At 42.7% G+C, this 15039-nt stretch overlaps 1 protein-coding gene across 1 annotated transcript in view; it reads right to left on the bottom strand.

Moving 5' to 3' along the window:
* The window catches only part of TIMD4 (T cell immunoglobulin and mucin domain containing 4), a 33235-nt gene extending 19463 nt beyond the window's left edge, over positions 1 to 13772 (bottom strand). Inside the window, exons 1-5 of the mRNA XM_011219193.3 lie at positions 13667 to 13772; positions 8355 to 8693; positions 5545 to 5835; positions 4050 to 4133; positions 2820 to 2909 (exon numbers count right to left, since the gene is read on the bottom strand). Of these exons, the coding sequence (XP_011217495.1) occupies positions 2820 to 2909; positions 4050 to 4133; positions 5545 to 5835; positions 8355 to 8693; positions 13667 to 13724 (862 nt within the window). The 5' untranslated portion in view covers positions 13725 to 13772. The remainder of the gene's footprint in view (positions 1 to 2819; positions 2910 to 4049; positions 4134 to 5544; positions 5836 to 8354; positions 8694 to 13666) is intronic.
* Positions 13773 to 15039: the final 1267 nt, after the last annotated feature.

Here is a 15039-nt window from a genome sequence, read left to right as displayed (position 1 = left end):
ATGGAGTGAGGGTGAAGAATTGCCACTCTGCGTAATGCTAATTTTAGGGAATAATAATTTTGACCAGATCTTCTTGAAGGATTTAAACCAGCCCTCATCTATGGATGGCTTCCCATCCAAAATTACATGAAGAAATGAGGAGGAAATTGGGGATATTTAGCCAAGGAAAAAGAGCCACAGAAGCATGTGGGCTCCAAAATGGGTTGAAGCCATTTTCATGGGAATGAAGAAGGAGGGTTCATTCTGAATTATCCTGTAAGTGGCTCCAGAGGGGGGACTGGCTGGGGCGTGGCAGGGAGGGAAGCAGCCCAGCATGGTGTCAGAGTGGCACACAGTTGAACAGACACAGGTTAAACCCAGGCCACCATTTACCAGGTAAGTTAGATAACCGTCACAGACTCCAAAATGGACGTGACCATGGTATGTATCTCCTAGGATCTTGTGGAAAGTCACATGAATGCACTGAACATGCACAGTGTTAAGACAAAGAGAGATCTCAGTAGGTGTCAGCTTCTCTAGTAAACTCTCTGACCCTCCATTTCTTTGTCTGTAAAATGGGGATAATATCTGTACCCGATCGGAAGGTCATTGTGAGATTTAAATCAGAAAATGCACATTAAACACCCTTAAAACAGCACCTGACACATAATTCCTCAGCAGGTGGGAAGTGCAATTATAATAACAAAGTTTTTATGACAAAAACCAATGGGAAGAGAGGACAGTAAAAGAAATGAATGTAACCTTTTCTTTCAGAATGGAAGGCAAGGCAAAAAAAAAAAAAAATTCTAAGAGCACAACCGGACTCAGAGCTAGACTTCCTGCATCTGGCACCTGAGAGCAGTGTGGCCTTGGGAAATTTGCACAAAATAGGGATATGAGCATCTGCTAAAGAGGAATTGAATGAAGTGACCCATGAGAATAGCTTGCCTCTACACCAGCACATAATACGCGCTTAAGAAATCCTGGTTTCTTCCAGAATAAGTAGAGGTAGGACAGAGATAGACCTTCTCATAACAAGATCCTCTTCTGCAGTGCAACCTTTAGTGGCTGCGAGGATTCTCTTTCCTCTGGGATTTATCAAGGAAGAGAGAAATGAAATTACCAGGAATATTACAGAAGAGAATAAAACATCAAGATGACCTCTTGTTCCTTGCAATTCAATGTAAGAACGTCCAAGATTTAAATGGAATGAATGATAACATTTTGAAGACTCCTTGCCCACCCTCCATCATTTTTCTAGTTGCTACCTTCTCTTCTGCCAGAAAATAGCCCCCACCCTGACCTCATGCCACAGAGAAAGAAGGTTTAAATCTTGGGCATCTAGCTGCCCTTCAGTTCACAGCAACTAGTCCAGATTTTCTGTCTTCCTGCTGGATGAGGTGTGCTGGCCAAAGCTTTTCAACATTAGCTCACCCTTGCATTTCATCTTGATTTATAGTCTTCCTTCAAAATGTATCCCCCTTCCACTCACTCTTGTCTCTCCCCTCCAATTGGTCTTCTGAGCCTTTGTGAGTGATGTCCCTTTGCCTCCTTCATAGAGTTAAAGAACTACCATTTTCTGGCTAATAAACATATAGAAAGACACTCAAATTCTTTGTTAATCAGAACAACAAAAGCATAAGATGACATTTTTTCCTCGGGAGATTGATAAAGATTAAACAAATGGTCATATTGAGTGGAAGGAGGATATAGGAAAGCAAGCACTCTGTGGATGGGAAAATAAATTGGCAAACCCTTTCTGGAAGACAATTTTGTGATGGCCATTAAATTTAAAAGTGCACATTTCTTTCAGCCTAGCATTTCTCCTTCTTGGTCACCCCCTAGTGAGAAAAACACCGGCATAGACACTTAACGAGACACTCACATACAAAGATGTCCTCTGCAAACTACTTATGGTAACGAGATATTAGAACAACCTCAATGTCGGGGCACCTGGGTGGCTCAGTTGTTAAGCGTCTGCCTTCGGCTCAGGGCGTGATCCCAGTGTTCTGGGATCGAGCCCCACATCAGGCTCCTCCACTGGAAGCCTGCTTCTTCCTCTCCCACTCCCCTTGCTTGTGTTCCCTCTCTCACTGGCTGTCTCTATCTCTGTCAAATAAATAAATAAAATTAAAAAAAAAAAAGAACAACCTCAATGTCCCTTAGTGGGTAATGGACTCTGTAAGTATCCATAGTGTAAAATACTGTACAACGATTTAACATAATGACACAGATCTACATGGACTAGAGAAGAAAGTGGTCCAATAGATAACGTTAGGTGAATAAAACAAAATGCAGATGGCTGCATACACTATGACAGAATTTTTTAAAAATCCACACACAAAACAAAACTGTATTTTTCTATATCTATACACACACATAAGCGAATAGAAAAAGATCTGAAGAATACTCATCTTCAACTAATAGCAGTCATTATCAGAGGAAGGGCTGGGATTCAAGACAGGGAGTCAAAGAGAACTTTTTTCTACTCTTTTTATGCATCCCTAACAAAAATACGTTGGTGCAGTATTTGTGCAACCTACCATAAATTACTAATATTTTTGAAAATGAATGAATGATTTTCTGGCATTTCTAACTTCAAGACAGAAGCAGCTAAGGAAAAAGGGGAATCCCAACAGAGGGGTTTCCAAAATGAGACAGAGGAGGGAAGAAGCCAGCTCGGTTGCTGTTAGCAGATTTCACTTTCATCCTAGCTTGTGGGAAGATGGAGGATGTGACCACAATGGAACCAAAATAGCTGAATCCCAAGACAAGCAGGCAGATGACTGATCGTTCTCACGGCCAAAGACAAAACCGCCCTCAGGAGCACAGCCCCTCACCTCTTGTCTGAGGAAAAGTCATTGAATCACTCATTTCCCATGTTAATGTTGACACCTGGGCTGTTGACTGGAGAACCCAACCTTCGGACTCTGGGAGAAGAAAAAAAAAAAAAAAGGAAAAGTGAAAACAAACTTAGGTAAACACCTGTCTTTTTTTAATTTTTGGTGCCTCACTGTCCCCTAAACTAACTCTGTCCTAAAAAAGAAAAAAAAAAAAGAGCTAATGTTTACTGAACATCTAGTACATGCCAGACACTGTTCCAGGGATCTACATGCATCCTCTCCTTTAATCCTCAGAAAGAGACACAGGATAGGTGTTATTATCAGTCCCTTTTTATCACTGAGGAAGCCAAGGCCCAGAGAGAGAAAATAACTTTCCCAGAGTCACACAACAGATAAGAAGCAGGTCTTACACCCAGGCAGTGAGATGCCAGAGCACACACATGACCCCCCCATACTACCTCTGTCTATTGTACTAACACAATAATTGATTGATTGATTTACTCCATAGATGTCTGCTTTCTTCTACTTGATTATAAGCCGCATTAAGTAATATCTACCACTTGAGGGTTTACTAACGTGCCAGGCACTCACCTGTGGCCATTATATGCATGAAGTTATACAGCTCTCCAACTCACCTGGCAATAAGCCAAGGCCAGAGACCCCTGGCATAAAGGAGTAGAACAGGGAGCCAAGGACGGGCAGTTCTCTTTAGCACCCGATGGATGTGAATCACGGTGCTTATTTTTAGGGTAGTCTCTGCCCTTGGGCCCTAGTAAATAACTAAAGAAGGCTTGATGGATGGATGAAAGATCACATGAATGAAAGAATTCTCCCTCTGCTACAGAAAGCCAGTGAGTCAAGGGAGGACATCCATCCCTCAAGGGGATCTACAAAGATCATTGTGCTTGGAATTAGGATGCGACAGCTAAGTGCTACCACGCCTGCAATGGAAAGGCGAATACTCCAGAGATGTGCTACCACGAAGAATTGCTCAAACAAATCAAGGTCAGTCCCAATCTCTCTTGCAATCTCTCTCTCTCTCCCTATCTCCCTTTCTCTCTCAAAGCCACAAGAATGAATGAGTCACAAATGCTGTCCAATTTGTCCTAGGTGGGGTTCATGGCACACAGGACCCAAAAGTCACCTCTAGTCATCTGATTCCACGACATTTTTCTCTCCTCAATGAAAGAAATGAGGAAAAGAAAAAGAAGCCAAGTGTCCTCATACCTTTGGATGTAAGTAAGGCAATGTTTCCAGAAGTCACCTCAGTGCTTCTCTCAGGGTCTCTGGAGAGAAAGAAAGTTTCTGACTCTGGAAGAGAAAAAAAAGTTCAATAAAAGGGAGCAAAAAAATAAGTGCTTGTGCTGAGTGGTGGGATGCAGGGCTATTTTTATAGTTGTCTTTGTGTTTTTTTAAACATATTTCAGGTTTTCTTCAAGGATTACAAGTAATTTTTAGGATCAAGGGGAGAAAATTACAAATGTCATATTTTAAGATGATTATTTTAAAGGCTAAAAGAATAAATAATACATACAAAATTTGCCTGGTTTATGATTCATGGACTTTAGGTGACTATTCAGAATATAACAGAATTAGCCAATTCAATATCTTCAAGCTATTTAAACTACTGAGGCCTTACTGAGGGAGCTGAGACATCTAAGAAAGCCTTCACGTTATCTCTTAATGGTTTTCCAATATTCTTACAGCAGAATCAGAGGTTGAAACATGGTGGGAGCTTCGATAAGCCCCATAAGTAATGGAGCTAGTAACTCAGTGGGGGTCCAAGATGCTGGATCAAAAGGGATTGGGGGAGAGGGAGCGGGGGAAAAAGGAACAGAATGGAAGGGAGGGAGGGAAGAAAAAAGGAAGGAAGAAATAAGGGTAGAACTAGTTCATCATCAAGGGATATTTTAAGACATCTGGGGGCCTTTCCTCAATCTCTAATGCCCAGGCATAGACTTAACCCCTGGCAGACTGCAACTGGATTCTGACCCCGGTTGACATTTCCTGGTTCTTCAATAAATATCTCTAAGATTCCTGGAAGGTCAACTGGAGAACAAAAAAGAACAAAAAACAAAACTGACTTTCAAAAAAAAAAAAGGAAAAAATGGGGGGGTGGAGTGGGGGGGGAAGAAACCATAAAACAAAGAAAAGGAACAGATTAGTGAAACCACATCCTCACTGACACCCACACACAGAAACATGTGCACACACACACAGTTATAAGATGAATTGTATTCCCCAAAGTTCCTATGTTGAAATTCTGAACCCCAGTACCTGAGAATGTGGCCATATTTGGAGAAAGAGGTAATTAAGCTAAAATGAGATTATATGGATGGGTCCTAATTCAATGAGTGGTGTTCTTATAAGAAGATAAGTTTAGGCCACACACATTCACAGAGGGAAGACCATGTGAAAACACAGGGAGAAGGTGACCATCTTAAGCCAAGGAAAGAGGCCCCAGAAGAAATCAACCCAAGTGACACCCTTATCTCAGACTTCTAGTGTCCGTAACTGTGAGAAAATAAATTTCTATTGTTTAAATCCCCCAGTCTGTGGCATTTGTTATGACAGTCCTAGCAAACCAGTACACACACACACACACGCTGAGACCCGAGAGCAAGTCTCTGGACTGCCCCATTCAGTAAAAAGAACCCTGTTTCAGGGACCCAAGATACATCTGACTGGCAGAAGGGAAAGAATGGCCAAATGTACCATGTACCTGCAGTGAGGATGGGCCCTTCCGTGGAAAGCTCAGGGGTTGGAAGAACTGTGGTGGCTTCAGAAAGAAAGGTTGATATTGTTGGAGGGCACGTAGTTGCCACTGTCGTGAGGGCAGTGGTGGTTCTTGTCTGAAGCGGTGTTCTGGCTGTGAGCTCAGGTATAGTCATGGCTGTTGTTGGAAGCATAGCTGTTGTTGGAAGCACAGCTGTTGTTGGAAGCACAGTTGTGGTTGTTGTCAGAGCGGTGGTGGTGGTTGGGAGACGTGTTCTTGTGCGCCTGGTTGCTGGGGCTGTAACCAATAGAGGATATGTCTGGTACCAAGTAGAGACAGAGGAAAAGGGAAACCATACAAATATATGTGGGATCTGCAATTTCTCTCCATTTCTGATGCCTTCACCTGGTCCCCTGACCTGGACCACTGTAATGCCCATGAAAGTTGGGTTTCTTACCTCTGCTCTTGGCCTTTCCAATCTGTTCTTCACACATTGGCTAAAATAATCTTTTTAAATGACAAATAATTATGTCAGTCCCCTGCTTAAAACTTTCTACTGGGTCCTCCGTGACCTTGAAATAATGGACCCAATCCCCCACCTTGGCCCACAAAACTCCATCTGATCTCCACTCTACTCTTCTTGCTTTTTCCCAGCTCACTGACCTTTCTTAATTTTTCTGAGCACTGACCTCACACTGGAGGGACTTTGTACCTGTTGCTTCCTAGCCTCTCCCTTCATTAGGCTGACTCCTACTGAACCCTCTTGTTGCAGCTAAAAGGCTATGGCTGCAAGGAAGGTCACCCATATTCTGCGATCTCAATTAGGTCTCTTGGTTCTGAACTCTCAAACTTTATCTTCACGGCATTTATTGCATTTCATAACTGCACATTTTATCTGATGATTATGGTTTTAACATCTGTTTCTCGCACGAGACTGTAAGCTCTATGAGGGGAAATCTGCTATTTCCATTGTTCTCTGCTACAAATCTAATACCTACCCCAGTGTTGGGCACATGAGAGATGTTCCAAAAACATCGCACCAATGAACAAATGAACGATTGCATCAAAAGTGAGCCCAAACAAAATCTCAGATAAGCAAGTTGAAGAAGCTCTGGAGTCCTGCTGAACAACATCGTACCTGTAGTTAACGGTACTCTATTATACACTTGAAAGTTTGCTGAGCAGAACTCATCTTAGGCGATCTTTCCACAATAAAATAAAATTAAAATCTAAAAAAAGTGAGCCCAAAGTATGCAACATGGGTGAGAATATACTCTCTTTCAGATATTTTTTCTTTTTTTTTTAATTTAATTTTATTATATTATGTTAATCACCATACAGTACATCCCCAGATTCCGATGTAAAGTTTGATGCTTCATTAGTTGCGTATAACACCCAGTGCACCATGCTTTCAGATATTAAAGACAAGTTTATGCCAACACCACTCATCCCTGACATTTGAATTTGGGTTCATCAGCCACAGTTATTCTATATATGCTACCCTCTCTTAAATACGACAAATTCCAATGAACTCTAAAAGATTCCAGTGAGCTTAGAAATGACCCATAGATATTGAGTTCAACAAGTATTTTATAAAATAATAGCTGGTTATACCAGGCTTGAAAAGAGAAGGCTTGGATTAGCATCATTTAACTTCAATAAAACTTCAATAAATCAGAAAAATACCTTCTCTATCACAAAGTCACTTTTAGAGAAAAATATACTAATGTGTATGAAAGTTCTTTAATGATGGGCTGCCTGGGTGGCCTAGTTGGTTAAGCGTCTGCCTTCGGCTCAGGTCATGATCCCAGGGTCCTGGGATCGAGCCCCACATAGGGCTCCCTGCTCAGCAGGGAGCCTGCTTCTCCCTCTTCCTCTGCCCCTCCCCTTGCTTGTGCTCTCCCACTCTCTCTCTCAAATAAATAAATAAAATTTAAAAAAAAAAGAAAAAGAAATTCTCTAATGAGAAGATTCCGCATAAGTTGTTCTCAAATTTTAGAGTGCATTGGAGTCACCTGAGAATCTTGTTAAGTATGTGGCTATAAGCATAGGACCCTGCCTCCCTAGATGCCTACCCAGTGAGGAACAGAGGACAAGAATCTTCCATCTTTGATGCAGGCTGAACACAGAGCTAATTCTGAGAGGCTTCATTCCAAACAAGCAGGAAAGCTGATTACTGTGAGCATAATTTAACCATAGGAATTCAACCATAATTCAACCATAGGAAGGCTGCATGCCTTCCACGCAGCTCAAATCTTTGAGTTCCACCAGAGTTCAATTTCATCAAAAGCACCTAATAGTAACAGAGGGAAAGGCCACCTGAAAACTGCTATGACTATCTCCAAATCTCATGTCCTTTCCCCTTTGCTGGAAGTAGCAAACTATTGGTTGACAGACTGAAGCTGACCCATGGACACACTTTATTTAGTTTATGTGGTAGTTCTTTTTTTAATCTTTGCCAACATGCAAAAATCAATGTCATGCACATAAAAATTGGGAGATCTGAAAACACTGCACACAAATTTCTGCAAAGTGACAATCTCCTGGGTAAGAAGCAGAGGCCCTCTGCACATTGACCCTGCAATTCCCTGGTTGTCTTCCCCATGTACCCTCCACTCACTCATTTCTACGATCTTCTTGGCCCCCATGGGTATTTGCTCCATACTGTGGCCTCTAGCCATAGCAACACATCTTAGATTGAATCTGCCCACTCATCCTTGAGCACCTGCAGCCTCCCGAACACCACCCACTGAATCCATTCCCCATTAACTGTTGGATCTCTCCTTCCACAGACACAAGCCCCTTCGTGCACGCACCTCTCCTCAGCTGCAGGCGAATGTGCTTCTTCACATCGTTGAACCAGCCAGGGACCTCTATGCGGCAACAGTACACACTGCTGTCATCTTCATTGGTGTTGGAGATGGTCAAGGAGACATCGCCTCTCCAGATACTGCCCTGAAGTTCGTATTTTGGTGACTTCCTGGACAGCACCCTTACCCCATCGGTCTGGAGAAGCTCCTCGTTGCATTTGGATTTGGGACACTCACCCTTGCCCCAGCACATGCTGTTTCTGCTCGTAGACCAAGACGGGTACATACAGGGCAGAGTCACCGTCTGACCCAAATATGCTCTCACAGTCTCTGGTGCAGCTGAAGCTGTGAGGAAAGATGAGAAAAATAGGCTGTGCGGTTCTAAAATCTCTCAAATATGCTACACGGTGTTTACACGATAGACACTTCCAGGAAGATGAAAAGATTCATAGCGCATATCTTTTTAGCCTAAATTCTGATGTGCCCTTAGCTGCTGCCCTAATTCCACACCCTTTAGTCCCCTAACTGGAGACAGTTGACCCACGTGAGTGTCTGAAGTCATCTCCACAACAAGACATTTTGGCTGATTTTAAAACTCTGCTTTGGGGGCACCTGGGTGGCTCAGTCAATTAAGCATCTGCCTTCGGTCAGGTCATGATCCCAGCGGGCATTAGGCTCTCTGCTCAGTGGGGAGCCTGCTTCTCTCTCTCCCTCTGCCCCTCCTCCCTGCTCATGCTCTTTCTCTCTCTGTCAAATAAATAAATAAATTTTTTTAAAGATTTTATTTATTTATTCGACAGAGATAGAGACAGCCAGAGAGAGAGGGAACACAAGCAGGGGGAGTGGGAGAGGAAGAAGCAGGCTCATAGTGGAGGAGCCTGATGTGGGGCTCGATCCTATAACACCGGGATCACGCCCTGAGCCGAAGACAGACGCTCAACCGCTGTGCCACCCAGGTGCCCCAATAAAATTTTTTTAAAAAAATAAAAAATAAAATAAATAAAAATAAAAACTCTGATCTTGAGTATCATTCAATAAACAAAAAAATGCTCCAGTGGAAAGACCAACCCTTTAATCCAATTCCACTAAGTCATATGAACAGATCCAAAACCAGCACTCCACCCACCCTGTCTCAATAAGCAGTGAACATGCACTACAGACCCAAATGCCTCAAAAGGGCCTCCCTCTGCCCTCCAACCCAGAGAATGCCATGGCAGTAACTTAGGCTTTTGAACTACATTCTGTCTTCCTTCTCTTCTTCCAGTACTGGATGCAGAAATTAATTGCTCTGGACCGTTTATTTGTTGTTAGAGAATATGAAGTTAGGTGGAGTATGAAAACGTTTTTAATATTAGAACTGGAAGGGACCACAGGAATTAGATAGAATGGGAGCCGTGACATACAGAAATGCTGGAAGGTTAGTTTTACCAAATTAGCTGTGTGAGATGGAAGGTATCACTATTTCTAAAGTGAGGTAGTCATCTTTCCCAGCTTTGGCTGCTCATCAGCATGACCTGGGGAGCTTGTTAAAAATACAAATTTCATTGTCCAACCCTGAATCAGAATCTCCGAGGCCAAGACCCATTGAAATATACATGACCAAATTCTCCAGGTCATTCTGATGTTGCTTGCTACTCACCCAATGTGTGAGGACCACTAGACAAGCTCTTCTAAGATTACACCCATCTCTGAGAATCTGTGAAACATTTTCACTGCTGCAAATATTAAGCCGACTGGTTTAACAGAGCATCAGCAATTGTTCTAAGCACCCCCCACGACCCCCCCAAAATGCTATTGAAGCTAGGCTGAAGCTTCAGATCATCAGGACTCTATCCTGCTCCCACTGGGCTGCGTAGATCCTGCTTCTTGTTTTCTCCAATGTAACTTCCTATGAGACTCTCCATTCACTAACTTTGTGGACCCAGTTGGCTAAGTTGTATAAGACAGGGCCAGCAGTCACAGGTTCCTCTCTGACTCAAGTGTCAGGAATGTCCACATATCCCTCTCTAGAAGAAGGTGAACGCAAACCCTAAGAGTCACCAAATTCAGGCCAGCCTGGAGCCTTCCCTGAAATCACAGTGTCTTCACTTCATTGTAGTAGAAATGTTTCAATGATCACAAATGCTTTAGAAGTCCCTTTTGCCCACCAGGAAACAAGGAAAAATAAACAAGAAATTCATTTGCATCACCTTCACCTATATTAGCGACACAGAACATATGCTCCTAAAACTAACAACTTCTACAACATGAGCTTGTTCCTATATTTGGAAGACTAATAACAAATATATGCAGGAATTATTTCTGCTGGAAATGGGCAGTTTATTTTTCCAGTATCATAGTGTATATAGAAGGAGGCATCCTACTACTCAGTATGAAAGGACCAGAAAGAAAAATTGACAGCAGACAGAACATGCATAGATGAGGAAAGGTGAGCAGCTGGTAAAGTTCACCTGTAAGACGGGCAAAATTTTAGAATGCCAACGATTGTGATGAGCACTGGGTGTTATACACAACTAATGAATCATTGAACACTACATCAAAAACTAGTGATGTACTATACAGTGGCTAACGGAACATAATAAGAAAATGTTTTTACAGAACAACGACAAAAAAAATAGAATGTCAATGATATCAAGTTTGGCCAGACAGGCAGCTAGGAAATGACATAGACTACTGGAGTATACTGGAATAAAATGGGAGGTTAATTGGTAGAGCCACACTGTAGGGTAATCTGGCAGTTTCCATTAATACCGAACATGCGTGTATCCCAGCTAAACCTTAGCAATTTCATGTTTTGTTATGCACCCTAGAAAAATACACGTGCTCAAGGAAACCTATTAGCAAATGTTTGCTGCAGCTTTCATGAGTATGTGAATGAAATGAACGATGTGTGTATGGGGAATAGCAAAACTGTGGCATATGCATTCCAAGAAATCATGAATGAATCATTCTTTCCCTATAGTCATTCCAAGGTTAGTAAAAGTAGAGAGAGCTCTATCAGTGGATATGAAAACTTCAAGCCTTATTAATGTATGAAAAGGGCAAATTCAAAACAACACATGAAATATAAAAGCATCTGCTAACATAAATAAAACAGTTTGCATTTTTTTTGTGAGGGCAGAGACAAATGAAGGTAAATGCAGAGAAAAGTGTCTGGTGGGATATACACCTAACTTATTGTACCAGTCACCGCTGTGATCAGAGGAAAGCATCTGGGGCTGGAAGTAATAGTCAAAGGGGTTTTAGCTTTATAATGGCTATTATTTTTCTCACCAAGGGTGTTTCTGTATCACTGATCTGATTAAAAATTAATATTAAAAAAAGGAAGCATGCAATTTGGTGTGGCAGAACAACAGTCATTAGGCTTACATTGTAAACCTCATTCTGCCAGTTACTGCTTTTGTGCTCTTGGAGGAAAGCCACAATAATCCCGACCTCATTATCATCAGAAGACAAAGGGGATATATAATACGTGCTTCAGAAATAGTTCTGAGGTTCACATGCAATGAAGTATCAAATGCCACATGAAATTAGTAAAGTATTGGTACAAGTAACCAAGCATTTCAGAATTTAGAAATAAGATGAGAAGCTGATCCTTGCCGTTACAAAAGTATCTTGGAGTAGAGGAATCATTGGCATCAAATCAATTTCCCTCTTCGGAAATTACCCAGGATGGTAGGTGCAACGAAGGTTCTGGTGCCAGCTGGTTTCCTTCTCCAGCTGGTGACCTCAAGAAAGGTCCTCTACCAACCTGGGTTTAAGTTTCACCATTTACAGAATAAGGGTTTCATTCCACGTCTTTTTTTCCAAGATTTTATTTATTATTTATTTGAAAGAAAGAGCACACAAGCACGGGGAGGAGGGACAGAGGGAGAGGGACAAGCAGGCTTCCCCTGACACGAGGCTAGACCCCATGACCCTGGGTCATGACCTGAGCCGAAGGCAGGCGCTTAACTGACTGAGCCGCCCAGGTACCCCTCATTCCACATCTTTTAAGAGCATGTCCAGCCCTGATTGATCCTTGGTGATTCTGAGCAGTTGCTCTCTTCTAAATTGGTCATTTTAGAAAAGGCACAAATGAAAAACAAGAAACAGACCATTCTCCAGGTGTTGGTTCCTTCAAGTGGGATTGGAGAAGTCCAGACAATCAGTGTCCGGCCAGTAGCAGGAAATGTGGACATAGACTCCAGCAACCTTCAGCTAATAAAACCTCCACATGGTAACTTACTCAGGACAAGATAAAGACCAGTGAAGACACTGATAAAGAAAGTGACAGGGCCTGCCTTCATTCAGTTAACTCCTACAGAGTATCTGGCAAGAGAGGCAATTAAATGATCAGTTACTACAGGGCGATAAGTTCTCTGATGAATGACTCCACGGGAGATAGGAACTCAGAGCAGAAACACCCAAACCCGCCCGTCTGGGGGCTCCGAGGACTCAGGAAAAGCCTTACTTGGGTGGGGTCCTGAGAATGCCCGTAGTTCCAGAGGAAAGAAAGTCAGAAAAAATCAGCACGACAAAGGTTTGAAGGGTAGAGAGAACACATTTGTTTTCCTTGGAATGTGGGTGTTTTCTCATGGAGCATATTTGAAAGGTCATGTGCAAGTAACGACGAACTTTGTAAAAGCGCTAGGGACTTTAACTACTGTCTAGTCCTGGAATCATGGATTGTTCAAACTGGTCTTACCAAAGTCCCTCATTTCATACACAGAGGAGCCAGAGCAATTTCGACAGGTTCCTAACGTTTGTGGTTAGTGACCAGACACAATTGCAGCTCAGCGCCAAGCAGTTTGCCCTGCGCTGCCAGGATGCAGAAATCTAAGCTGGCCCAACCGGAGTTTGTCCATCTGCATCGTCTAAAACCTGGAAACAATGTGCTGAAAAGAAACCTCACTTTGAAGCCTCCTCCCCAGCAGAATAAAACAAAAAGCAAACTAAAACTCCTGAAAATCAAGAGGAAGAATAAGAATTATAATAAGAGCTCTTGCACAACAAATTCCCCAGGCTCCAATGGTGCTAATAACACCTATGGAGGAAATTCCTTTTCCCCATCTCATCTGACCACTTATCTTGTATTTCTTCTTAAATGGTCATTTCTGATATGAACACAAATTATCCTACCCTAAAACTCCACAACCAGTGTCAGGATAAAATCCCATGTAACAAGGAAGGAGAGAGGCACTCCAAAGAAGGAAGCCTGGAGGAAAGGAGGAATGAAGCAGGCTTCTGCTCTACCAAGGCTGGTTCAGCCATGGGAATCTATCACGGGATGCCAAGCTCTCCAGGGACTCCTGCATGGAAGGATTCAGAACACTTACTCAGAGAAAGCCGCCCAAGCTCAATCAGCAGCCAGAGAATTAGAGGCCCTTTGGACATTTTGATGGTTGGCAGGCCCCAGGAGTCAGTCTGTCTGTCCAAAGCCCATTTCTTATACTCCAGTGAATGCTGACAGGGCAGGACCTTTGAGTTTCATTTCTCTTTCTGCCTCATAATCTTCCCTTTCCGCCCTCCTGAATGGTCTCCCTCAATCTGGGAGGTACAGTAAAATGTGCTGAGCACTTTTGTCCCAGCCACTAGTGTATGTGCAAACATGCACATGGATAGTGAGGTGGCACCTCTATTCCTTTGTCCGTGTGTATTGAGGGGTTTCCTACCTGTGTGTTAGCAGCCATGCATGCGCTCGTGTGTACGTGCGTGTGTGAGCTGTGCACGAGCTACAGTCCACGTGGCTACTGTGCAGCTCAGAATAAAACGCAGTGAACTCTCCTCACTGGCAGCTGTTTACACACGGGCTCCTCATAGGGGCCAAAGGAAAGTTATTCTAGAATTTAGCTCTGCTTCCTTAACCTGATTCACCTAGTTTTCCATCCCTCAGATCTTTGGTTCCTTTACCCTGATAACAGAGAAAGAAAAGCAGGGCTGCAATCAACTGTCACATAAGCCAAAATCACCATTAGAGTTTACTTGGCAAGGAAAGAAGAATTCAGTAGAAGAAGCCTACTGTGGCCATTAGAGGATGGGCTCGGGTAACAAAGAAACCCAAGGTCAGGACCCAATTCTACCACTTTTTAAGTGAAGCCACCTGATGGAGAAGAGCATAAAAGATAAGTCATGAACCAGATTACAAGGCTTGCCTGTATAGATTCGGTGATCTATCCAAAACCACAGAACCAGTTAGAGGAGGAATCAAATCAACCCGATGTGTTTTCCAAAAGAGTCTTAGGGGCACCTGGGTGGCATCTGATCTCAGCTCAGGTCATGATCTCAGGATTGTGAGTTCAAGCCCTGTATTGGGCTCCATGTAAAATGAATCAATCAATTAAGTAAGTAAGTAAGTAACTAAGTAAGATAGACTTAGATCATCATCATTGGTTATTGAATCCTTAGTTATATGCCAGGCACTCTGCAACATGATACAGATGTATTATTTAATTCTCATGGCGCTAAGAAATAGATAATATTTTTTCCCATTTAACACAATGAAGAAACTGAGACTTAAGGGAGCTATATAGATGACATTGACAGCTAAGGTGTGAAACAGGACTCAAACCCAAGTATCCCTGATCCCAAAGTCCATGCCCCAAATCACTACACCCTCCTTTTACCTGTGATCCTTAGGGTAGTACAGGCATGAGACCATCCATACCAGTGGCCAGCCAGATCCCACCCAGCCCCAGAGAGGGAATTTAAG

This window comes from Ailuropoda melanoleuca, chromosome 3 (assembly GCF_002007445.2).
Source record: "Ailuropoda melanoleuca isolate Jingjing chromosome 3, ASM200744v2, whole genome shotgun sequence".
NCBI classification, from domain to species: Eukaryota; Metazoa; Chordata; class Mammalia; order Carnivora; family Ursidae; genus Ailuropoda; species Ailuropoda melanoleuca.
Note: the sequence above shows the minus strand (reverse complement) of the source record. Positions and strands in the feature narration are given on the sequence as shown.